This window comes from Bremia lactucae, linkage group LG17 (assembly GCF_004359215.1).
Source record: "Bremia lactucae strain SF5 linkage group LG17, whole genome shotgun sequence".
Classification (NCBI taxonomy): Eukaryota; Oomycota; class Peronosporomycetes; order Peronosporales; family Peronosporaceae; genus Bremia; species Bremia lactucae.
In genome coordinates this window covers 887,120-897,731 of record NC_090626.1, presented here as the reverse complement: position 1 = coordinate 897,731, position 10,612 = coordinate 887,120, and the positions used below count along the sequence as shown (strand labels likewise).

General features: G+C 45.0%; 5 protein-coding genes across 5 annotated transcripts; 3 read left to right on the top strand and 2 right to left on the bottom strand.

Moving 5' to 3' along the window:
* Positions 1-1,572: 1,572 nt before the first annotated feature.
* Positions 1,573-3,656, bottom strand: CCR75_006875 (uncharacterized protein). Its single transcript, XM_067964940.1, has 2 exons — positions 2,936-3,656; positions 1,573-2,870 (listed from the first exon to the last, which is right to left on the bottom strand). The coding sequence occupies exons 1-2, from the start codon at positions 3,586-3,588 to the stop codon at positions 2,444-2,446; spliced, it is 1,080 nt and encodes a 359-aa protein (XP_067823498.1). The 5' UTR covers positions 3,589-3,656; the 3' UTR covers positions 1,573-2,443.
* Positions 1,817-2,155, top strand: CCR75_006876 (uncharacterized protein; the record flags this gene model as incomplete). The annotated part of the gene is made up of 1 exon (XM_067964941.1): positions 1,817-2,155. The coding sequence occupies one exon, from the start codon at positions 1,817-1,819 to the stop codon at positions 2,153-2,155; it is 339 nt and encodes a 112-aa protein (XP_067823499.1).
* A 403-nt stretch (positions 3,657-4,059) lies between the features above and the next one.
* On the top strand, positions 4,060-6,286 carry CCR75_006877 (uncharacterized protein; the record flags this gene model as incomplete). Its single annotated transcript, XM_067964942.1, has 6 exons — positions 4,060-4,116; positions 4,177-4,497; positions 4,573-5,018; positions 5,094-5,159; positions 5,228-5,302; positions 5,370-6,286. The coding sequence occupies 4 exons, from the start codon at positions 4,060-4,062 to the stop codon at positions 5,131-5,133; spliced, it is 864 nt and encodes a 287-aa protein (XP_067823500.1). The 3' UTR covers positions 5,134-5,159; positions 5,228-5,302; positions 5,370-6,286.
* Positions 6,287-6,520: 234 nt separating this feature from the next.
* On the top strand, positions 6,521-7,396 carry CCR75_006878 (uncharacterized protein; the record flags this gene model as incomplete). The annotated part of the gene is given in 5 exon segments (XM_067964943.1): positions 6,521-6,648; positions 6,684-6,831; positions 6,920-6,997; positions 7,041-7,201; positions 7,213-7,396. The coding sequence occupies 5 exon segments, from the start codon at positions 6,521-6,523 to the stop codon at positions 7,394-7,396; spliced, it is 699 nt and encodes a 232-aa protein (XP_067823502.1).
* On the bottom strand, positions 6,848-8,670 carry CCR75_006879 (uncharacterized protein). Its single transcript, XM_067964944.1, has 3 exons — positions 8,438-8,670; positions 7,605-8,376; positions 6,848-7,530 (listed from the first exon to the last, which is right to left on the bottom strand). The coding sequence occupies exons 2-3, from the start codon at positions 8,326-8,328 to the stop codon at positions 7,031-7,033; spliced, it is 1,224 nt and encodes a 407-aa protein (XP_067823503.1). The 5' UTR covers positions 8,329-8,376; positions 8,438-8,670; the 3' UTR covers positions 6,848-7,030.
* Between the last annotated feature and the right edge of the window lie 1,942 nt (positions 8,671-10,612).

Sequence of the window (10,612 nt, the reverse complement as noted above, 5' to 3'; positions counted from 1 at the left end):
AGCCGGATAACCGCTCCCGTGACGACACTTTACTAGAGTACTTAGTGCGTTGGGTGAGGTCGCTAAGGCGCCCACCACAACTACCTCACTGGACGCAGGAGAAGACGGTCTAATCGCTTCCTCGCTGTGATAGGGTGTGTGTCTAAGTAGAGCGTGGCCGCATTAAGATGTGCCCGCCTACAGAAATGCTGTATGATATCGAAGACGATACGGACGTGAAAGATGAAAAGACGTCAAAGACGGTTAGTAAGAGCAATGGGACCATCCAAAGTTACGCGAGTATTAAGTGATAGTCGACACGCTTGCTTAGCAATTATTTCTACGATCAACGGCTTCCTGTGCCATTTCACATCTTCACGATCAAGAATGTCAGCAAGTCGGAAAAACACAAGGCGACGTAGTTGCGTAAGGACTCTTTTGTCCGGGTACATCCTTAAAATGGGATGTCCTACCTGCAACGACAAATGCGATTCTAAAACTATTATTTAGTAATTGACCATCCGCTTAAGTACCAAATGTACTTAATGGGGACTGTGTAACATTAGGGCAACTTTTATTCGTTACAAGAAGCGTGTCAAACACCGGGAGCAGGTATAATCGGATTTGATGGTTCAAAAAGACTTGATTATCACGCGAGATTGTCGTGTTCAGCGTCTCATTGATCTGTCGGCACGGCTGCACTTGACTGAACGCAAGACCCACGGCACGTTCGAAGCGCACTCGAATGGAGTTCGATCCACGACGAACAAGAACCAGAAAGTTGACATTTTTTGTATGCAAATCTCAAGCAGTAGGCGGTGATTTAGCAGTGTGACAAGGAATTGGTCGTGCCCTTCTAAAAAAATCACATTATGACTGGCAAGAAGAAGCAAGCAGTTTTACACTTTTATACGAGCTATGTTCTCTTCGAAAACTTTGACATTGTATTTGTCTTCAAATATTTCGACGTGATGCCCGTATGCATTAGTGTTGTGTCCACGAGCGAGCTCGAACAATTAAAGAGTGGCTAGATGATTATGATATTTGTCTCACAACGGGCGCTGTAAATTTGAATCGGAAGAGCATCATGTCGAAATTATAAGTGACAATCGATTCTTCTTAGATACGATGTGCTCAAGCCAGCTGAATGGAAGTTTTTAACGGCCATAAAAATTGCATCGTCGTATATGTGAGAAGTTCGGAACCTGATGCCTATTGTGCGCGTGTAGATGGAAGGATCGGACGACGAAGTGATGATGATGAAGAAGAAGCAGGCAAGAGCACGTAATCTGATGCGTCGGAAGAGGAAGAAGACAGCGACTCGAGCGATTCGAAAGGCTCGGGTTGGGAATCGTCTGTGGATGAAGATTCCTTGTTTGATGAAGTGTCGAAAGAAGGTGGCGCTCCGCCAAAAATGAGTTTGGACAACGCATCGGCTTTGTAACCGATGCGTTGTCCAAACTCTAATATTTTAAAAAGATGTGGCGGGGATATCAATTTTAGTTTTCAGTGGGGATATCAATACATTAGTTAAATGATATTAATCGTTTACTTCGTTATGATTTTCCCCTAATGAAAAATAATCTTACTATTCCTGGCTTCAAGTGGAAAGAAAACGAACATGTCCAATTTTATCTATTTATGGTCCGGTCATATAAGTTTTGACAGGTCCTCGCATGCATTCTGTGATAATTGCCGTCCTCACGATATGTTTAAAACAGATTTGAGACATTGCAAACCACCCAAACTATCTTAAAACGATTGAAACAGCCAGCCGCCCACTTCGCACTTTAAAAAAGGTTCCAGACGACCCGCCAGAACCGCACATTTGAGAACTATGATTGAGGTAGCAGGCGGAAAAGGAGACGCTACCAAGGGCGCCAAGATTTTTAAGACCAAGTGCGCACAGTGCCACACCACGCATGCAGGTGGTGCACACAAGCAGGGTCCTAACCTCTCCGGCTTGATAAACCGTCAGTCGGGCCAAGCTGATAGCTATTCGTACTCGGCTGCGAATAAGAACTCGGGCGTCATTTGGACGGACGAGACCTTGTTTGAGTACCTTCTTGCCCCTAAGAAGTACATTAAGGGTACCAAGATGGTGTTTGCAGGTTTGAAGAAGCCGCAGGAGCGCCGCGACTTGATCGCGTATCTGATAGAGTCCACGAAGGAGTAAGCTCAATCTGTGGTGTGCTGTATCGGAGCTTCAGGCGTTTCCGGCGCGTAAAAGTTGAGCGAGTGAGCTATTACTAATCACCAAACAGGTCTTCCAAATTGGCCTCGCTCGGCAGCTTCGTTGGTCCGCAATCCATTTGGCACTAGAATAAATTTAAACGCTTTTAAAAACAACCTTTTTTTTAATCCAGCTATGGGCTGTAAGTGCTCGTTAAAAAGAGTGCGTCAATCGCGTGTGTAGAATACACTATATATGAAACCAATCTAAATTATTTGACATTCTAAGAGGCTAGAGATGGAATTTTCGGCGAGACGTGTCGAGCTGGTGTTGCTTGTGAATCCATTCATACTCTCCAAATTTCGTATCGAACGTGCCTTGTTGCAACCAGCGCAGTTTCATGGTAAAGCGTGGCCCAATCTCCTGTAGACGCGCCTTTTTGTCGTTCTCAAATGTGTAGCGATGGTGACGCACAAAGATAAAATCTCGCTGATTGTGAAACGTCACAACCTGGTGGCCCTCAAACTCCGGTTGGTGCTCGAATAACGAGCCCAAGAAGCGACCCACGCGATGGCCTAGTCGCGTCGAAAAGTTGTTAAGAATCAGCTCCGGCTGATGGTTCGTGCGACGACCCCGCTCCTTGATACTGGACGTGAGCTTAACGTTCGAGATCTTGAAAAAGGCCGTCGGGCCATCATCTAGACGGCTTACGAGCATACTGCAATACGAAACAACATTTTGTCAGCAACAGGATCAAAAGGCATCAAAGGGTCGTGCGTATACCCATTGCAGATCTTGCTCTTTTCGGAGAGCACGATTAGGTGCGTGAACTTCTTGTTGCTTGCAAACTGCACGATTTCTTTAATGTCAAAGGTGCCACGCTTGTAATAAAAGGAATTTGGCAACAAATCCATAAGATCCTTTATAAAATGGTAAAGATCCCCGGATGGGAATGGACGTGTGGTAATCATGAGCTTTGGCACTTCTTCGTTATTAAAGATGCTAGCGAACTCGTCGTCGCGCTCGTCCGCGTCAATTTCTTCGTCTCCTTCCATACTGACCATCGTCACCTCTTCTTCACGGGTATTGTCAATTGTCCGGGGCTCCATTTTCGGTACAGCTTCCTCGCCCAGCTCTTCGGCATCACGTTGGCGCTTCAGCTTTGCTGCCTTCTTGGCCTCCTTTTTTTCCTTACGGAACGTCTGCATTACCAGCTGCCGCTTCATTTTGTTCTTGATGTGAGACGGGTTGCGCCTTTGTATAGCGGGCTCGTTGCCATCCGCGCTCGCCTTGCTGTCATTTCTTGGCTTGTTTTGAGGCGCCATGTTGGTCGCAAACGTGCTTGTCAGCCAGCCAAGTTTTGAGATTTTGGCAATTATGTAAAATGATTTTTTAAATGTGGGAAAATTAACGACTAGCAATATCTTGATGCGCATTATCGATTGACCCGCGTCACGTCGAACAGGCTAAGAAATAGCATTCTATTGACACTTTTTAAAATTCACGTCATTGTGACGGGTCACACTACTATGAGCGCGTTACGGTGTTAATTATGAATGAGCTTCATGATTGTAATGACATGAAATGTTAATTTTAGGGAGCCAGGTGTACTGCCAGGACTCGATAACGCGCGAATCAATCATTGGCATATAAATATCGAAGCCTTGCTTGCCACCTTCGGCTAAAATTTAGGACTCATTTCAGAACATAATTTTTTTTAGCGGTCCAAAGACTTTTGACGCATAAAGAGGAACATTACAAAAATAGTACTGTTTTATAGAGCAATTTCACCATTTGGTGTCACAAACAAAGTCGAAGACACCTAAATCTTGTAAAATTAGCGCCTCCCCAACCTTATAATTGTCGGGAGGTATTTGCGAACAATAATTAGTAGATAACGTTGAGTCATGCGCGAAGAATTGGTGGAAAATGGGCTTAAATTTCTGCAGCACCCGAATGTCCAGGTAATTTATCGCTGTATACTTTGCGTCTAATCCATATCTTGATGCTGAGTATTTTGGTAGTCAACTCCGCTATCCGAGCGTGTGTCCTTCCTAGAGGGCAAAGGCATGACGAAAGAGGAGATCCAAGAATCGATAGAGCGCCATCAAAAGCAAGGTTCAGGTACTACAGTAGCGGCTTCAGCGCCGAATGCAGCACAACAAAATTATTTGGCGCCACCCATGATGATGAATGCCGCTGCGCCCATGCAAATGATGCACTACCAAGCGAAGTATCCTGCTTACGTTCGAGTACTGTGGACGATCTCATCGCTTGTGGGCGCTGCTTCGATACTAACATTTTTGTGGAACTATGCGGTACAATCAGGCTATATTCCGTGGCTGGTATGTGCATTTCCATCTAATGATTGTAGTTAGCTGCTGAAAGTATGTTGCCAATTATTGTGATTGCTTGTCCAGCGACCTGTGGCACCTCTGCTAGAGGCCGCAAAGGTGCAAAAAGAAAAAGAGCAGGAAGCTAAAAAGGATGAAGCTCTACTAGCAGAGCTTTCGAGCGTATCGTCAGCTATTCAAAAGCAGACAGAGGAGCTAACCAGGATTAGCTCGTCATTGGAAAAGAAGGAACACGACGTACAAAGCAAATTGGCTAAGGTATCAAAATCGCTGGCTGAACACGGCAATGCACGAGCAATTGCTGAATTGAAGGCTGAGGTATCAACACTCAAGATGCTGATGTTTTCCAAGACATCTGATGGTGTCATTGGAATAGAAGACATCATTAAAACAACCAAGATTGCTGAAAGGAAGGCTATCAAAGCGGCCGCAATGGTGAATCCGCAGCAACCGCCTTCTGTTGTCTCGCAAATGGCAATGAAAGCGGAGCAAATGGAAAAAACACTGAAGAAGTTTAGAACAGAGGCAGGTACCAAGCTTTTATTTATTTTCGTCTTTTGCCTAATTCGCCAACTTTTGACGTTCAGAATTCGATCGAGCAACTTAAACTCGCAGCAGGAGTTTTAAGTATGTACGTCAAGAATCTTATTGAGGTAAGACCACTTAAAACAAAATGTGCGGAATTAGGAATAATCATTAAGCCAAATAATTTTGTGTGTAGAATCCAGATATACCTCGATATCGCCGTATATCACCTGGAAATGCGAATTTTAAGCAAAAGATTGAACCCCTTAAGGTAATAATTTGTGGTTATAACGTCGTAACATTAAAAATTAACAAGTTTTATTATTGAATCTGTGCAGCATCATGAGGAATTGCTTAAGTCGATTGGGTTTGAAATGGCCGGTTTGAACATGGAGTGGAAATGGCACACAGCGAGCAAGACGACGGGTGCGATGAACGAAAACATTGCTCTTTTACGCGCGTTGCTAAAAGCTCTCGAGTCGCTTACTCACCCACAATCAACGTCTACGAATCTATCTCTTGAGGAAATCGTACATGAAAGTCTTGAAGAATTCTTAGCTGAACAGGACAAACGAGAGCAGAGTGTAGCTTTGGAGATGGCTACGAAGTTGATGACCGAGACGTCACAAGAAAACAATTTAGCGGATCCAAGCAGTGAAAGTCTGTTTGATGGGTCGTCAGCCTCTGCTGCCAAGAGTCTTGATGCTTTCATGACTCGGCTAGAGCAGCAGAATAGCGTCAGCAATATCGCTAACGCTAAAACAAAATTGTCATCGTCATCGCTTTCAGAACCTATTGAGGCTGCCGAGGAAGAAAAAATGCCATCATTTGAGGTCAGCTCGATCTCTTCGAATGTGAAGGGCGACCCGTCGTATCCCGAATCGTTCCAAGAGGTCCTGAAGGTCATTCAATCGGGTGAAACCGTGCCAGGAATCCACGACATTGAAGAAAAATTGTCCGTTGACTCAAGTGTGTTGTTGAGCCAACCGATGAAGGTTAGCGAGGGTGCGATGAAGCCTTGGTAAAGATCAAAATCTCGACCGATGTCAAAGCTCCCGATTTAGTAATTTTGAATATATATATTGCAATTTCTCTGCCACAAGTGAAAGGCGCTTACGAGCTAAATGCAGAAAGACTGGCAGCGATATATCGTGTGAGTTATGCAAGCTACACGTTAAATTTAATCAAAACTTTCTTTTCTGCCACGAATCAGGCGTGGATAGAAGATAAAGCAAACGTCGCAGTTGCGAACGCAATTTAGGCAAAAGTTGCCATAATATCCAAGGGACAGTGTGGCAGTGATGAACGTGCCACCGATTCACAGCTGTGCTCTACACCCACTTACCTCTGTTAGCATTTAGTTGTCGTGACCTCATTTAAGAAGGCCAGTTCTCACTTTTGTAAATTTCATGAAAGATAGTGGTTACCTCCACCTCTAGAAAAACGTGTACCTCTCTAATCGGATACGTGCAGCTTGTCATCGCCTTCAATGGGCGACCCGATATTTGTTATCCGAGTGCCAAAATATTGCAGAGTGAAGGCCTGCAGTTTCCAGTTTGCCTTAAACCCACCAAGCGCAACTCTTTTTTTCATTTTTGAAGTTCAATGGGCGCAATGGTTTGTTTTTCTGTGCGAAAAGAATGTTTTTAAAGGGTCAGTCGGACAGCTGCCTGCAACACACGTCCTGGAGCAACCTTTTCGGCTCAACAGCTTGACAACACAAGAGTTACAACTTCTTTACGGCCTTCCTTTGGAAAACATGGACGATTAAGACAAGTGCAAGATCGCTACGAGAACAAGGTTCGTTTTCCATGAGTTGGTGCTGGTATAAATATGTTTTTATTGTGAGTTTTTAGCACTTTTCTTCTTTTTATGAAAATGTTTGCAGCACCTTGGAAATATTGCGAGGGAAGTGCAGCAACGTAATGTGCCGTTGCAATTGCGCCATTGCAACAAGCATCAGACCGTCAGCAGTCGTCAACAAACGACCGACTTCCTCTTACATGCAGTACTTGATTTTTTTTTCAAAAGAAATCGCTGTGTCGGTTTGCATCCCACGTTTGCGCGAAAGCAGGCCACTCGTCGTCCCCCGCGCCGCTCGAGTGCCTCCCAACAACTTGTCAGCACTTGAACTATCGTTGACGATAGGGAAGCTCTCCATCGACGACGCGTGCGTAGCAGGAACGTGAGCTGTCTCCCGAGGGCTTTCATAACTGCCCTTGCCGTGGGTCTTGACGTCGTGGTCAAAATCGTGGTCGTAGGGCGACCTTCCTTGACTACTGCCACACTCCGGCGACGTCACGCACACCCCCGAGTCCATGGGCGACGAAACGAGGGGAGACGCGTGCTCGTCAAACACGTCTAGCTCGACGAACGAGGCCGGACTCTCGACTAGCTTGGGGGGGTAAAAGATATAGACTAATTTCGACAGCCCCGCTGCAAGCACGTTCGTTTTGATGTACGGCGCCGTGTAGGCATTCAGCAAGTAGCAAGCCGCATCTATACAAGTGGAAGGCACACAACTACTTTAACAATTGCCATGACCATGGACACAAGAGCAGGCATGGGAATACCTTGCAAGGTATGAAGCGGTGTGGCCAACGCGCTCCACCAGGGCAAGCCACTAGCCGTGCAGACGTGTTCGGGCACGTAGCTCTCGTAGAGACCTGCCAAGTACACGGCACCGGCCGCCAGATCCACGGACTCTAGCCGCAAACACGCAAGGGTATAGGCGCTATCGTTTAAGAACGACCAGGCGACCTGCTTGATCTTACTGCTCTGAATCTTCGTCTCGTGTTCGTTTAGACGTTGTAGACGCACGACCTTGTCCACTTTCTCGTTAATGTACTTGTACGGATGCGACAGCGTGAGCTCGTAGGATAGATTGTGCAATACCACGCCTTCCATCGAGATAATCTTGCCGGCCGTGACCTGGGGATCGTGTTTCTGTATCGCAAAAACCTGATCTTTCTCCACGACTTTCCTTACGGCAATGTAGTCTCTTGCAATGTAGCCAATTTTCTTGAGACTTTCTTCGGCTTTCGAGCCCAAGAGCACACACGCGGCCGCGACTAGATATTTGTCGTACCGCACGAGCGATTGCCGCATGTAAAAGCGATGGAGAAAGTTGTCGGCGCTAATTTGAGCAAGTTTCGGCAATTCAAGCGACTTGGCCATCTTTTCGATGAAATCGCAAGCTTTGCGGCGAAGAATAAGCTCGTCCGTGAACTTCATGCCGTCGCGCTGCGATGGAGTCGAGTGCAGTTCGTGCTCGGAGAAAATCCAGTCGCTCGCCATTGTAAAGTTGTTTTTGTGAGGAGAAAGAGGCAGAAAAGCGCAGGAGATCTAGAAACAAGAGACCGTAAGGACGTCGTTTTTCCTTGCGAATGAAGCGGGTTTGTTGTACCTGGTAGGACTGATCAAACGGACAAAACGAAAAGGACGGAAACGGGCTGCGAGATGTAATACGGGCCTTCCTGGCGCTTGATACAATTCCAATGCAAATAGGTACGTTACGGTACTGGCTGTCGCTTCCTCTCCTTGTGTCGCTGCGGAAGAAGAGGGTGGTCGTGTCGCGGTGTCTAGGTAGACGTGGATATACTGCGCGTCTCGAAACGCGTGCTTCTTCAGTTCTCCCCCCCTTTGCCACGCGGCTTTTCTTCGTCGTTCGAAGTCGAAAAGAATTGAGAATGAATTGGAGAAGAATTGTTAAACGACTGGTCACGCTATCTCGAGGTTGGGGTCTGTTAGGTTTCACATTCTGGTCGGATGTGTCTGATTGGACGATATTATCCTAAGATGTGCATATGCTTACTGCTGAACTGAAAGAATTGATGCTCGTGTGTGCGGAAAACGTACATCAGCCGTTTGCTGGCTCTACACGAGCGAGTTGACAGCAAAAGCCGCACGCTCAACGTAGGTGGTATGGGCACCACTGATGCTGCACGCAAGGTACATTTCACTACATGCGAAATTTGCAGTCGATCATAAATTTGCCAATTCTGCAAGAACGATTCCTGAATTGGGGTGAGGGTTAATACTGGCTTCAATTCTGAATCGTTTCGTAAGATTAGCTGTTAAGTTTTAACGACTATTTGTCAAATCTCATGGACTTGGCGCCAGCTAGTGCGTTCGAAATATCTGACGCCAAAACAACGTTCGCCTGATTCTGGAATCAACCACACCGCAAAATGGACTGAACGGATACAGATTTTTCATTTGCCGGAGCCCTTAACTCTGGTTAATGAAGTAAGATATTTCTACTACATCTCAAGTCAATAAAGTGTCATCGCTTACAATAATAGAGATAGTCAAATATTATTATTAGTCAACCCTCACATTTGCAGATTTCTGTAGCAATCCTATTTTTAATTGTGTATACATACCACTTAATGCAAGCACTCATGAATTACTGCGCTGGTCGATCAATGCTAAAAACTAACGCCAGTTGTCAAGCCCAAATTGTTTTATTGGCTCAAAGCGACATTTCTAGTGTAAGGAATACGCACCTCACATTAGCCAAGTGAATATTTAACCTTACTGCTAGTTCAAATGTACTCTAGAAAAGCGGCATAAAAATTTACCATGCATAATGTAACGGAGTATATCGTTACATGAAATTAACACTTAAAGGTTGCTAATTAATATGTTATTTAAAAGGTTGATAATATTTGCAGAATATTACTTTATATAGTAATATTCGAAAAAAATATCCATAAATAGGTATAGACCATTATATCTATTTATTCCGCAGACTAATCAGCTGTAGGAGTAATCAAAGAGAGAGTTACAGATAAGATAGAGTTAAGAATTCAATTACATGTTTAGTATTAGATTATAATTAAGTTAGCATTTACAAAGATAGAAAAAGAGACATTTAACTATATTTAATACAGTTTTTATTTAACCCTCTTTAAGGTATTTGTCCTAAAGAGAAGTTTTTCTCTGCACGTACAAGTGTACGTGAAGTGACGTAAGGCCACTCGCAACTGAAGCAGTGCGAAGTGGACTTGTACTGAAGCAGTACAAGTCGTAGTGCCCCGTTACACCTGGTAGCACTTTGTAGTCCGTCCAAGGACCACATTTTCCACAATTAACATGGACATGTTAGATGATAGTGGGAATACGCATCACGTTTCCCCTGAAAACTACTCCTTTTTAAGTGACATAGGAAAGAGCGCGGTCGAACGAATGAGTTCGACCGTAGCAAACGATGCAATCTTGGTATTGCTGTCTAATTTGGACAGGGATGCCCTCCATTCACCCATCGCCAAGTTCATACATCATGAACTTGACAAGATGCAGAAAAAAGTAGCCTTGCTGAATCAGCAAGGCTCTCAACAGGCAGAACTGTTGAGATTACAACGGGTACAGACCCCTGTACCTGGGATGACGCAAACGCGTCGTCCCGAAACTTTAAAGATCGACATCTCTAAGTATAGGGGAGTCGAAGAAGACTCCCTCTTGAGATGGTTTGTCGAGTTAGACGATGCCATAAGGGCACGTCACATCATCGACGAGCAGATGCAAGTCGCATTTGCTCAATTAAATCTGGCAGGTCGTGCCAAAACTTGGGCATTGG

Bases quoted from the DNA above. Each gene is read 5' to 3' on its own strand.
- CCR75_006875 (XM_067964940.1), bottom strand. From the start codon at position 3,588: ATGCGCATCAAGATATTGCTAGTCGTTAATTTTCCCACATTTAAAAAA. The intron at 2,871-2,935 runs GTATACGCACGA...TTCGTATTGCAG, and splicing joins AAGAGCAAGATCTGCAATGG to TATGCTCGTAAGCCGTCTAG.
- CCR75_006879 (XM_067964944.1), bottom strand. From the start codon at position 8,328: ATGGCGAGCGACTGGATTTTCTCCGAGCACGAACTGCACTCGACTCCA. The intron at 7,531-7,604 runs GTATTCCCATGC...CCACTTGTATAG, and splicing joins ACCGCTTCATACCTTGCAAG to ATGCGGCTTGCTACTTGCTG.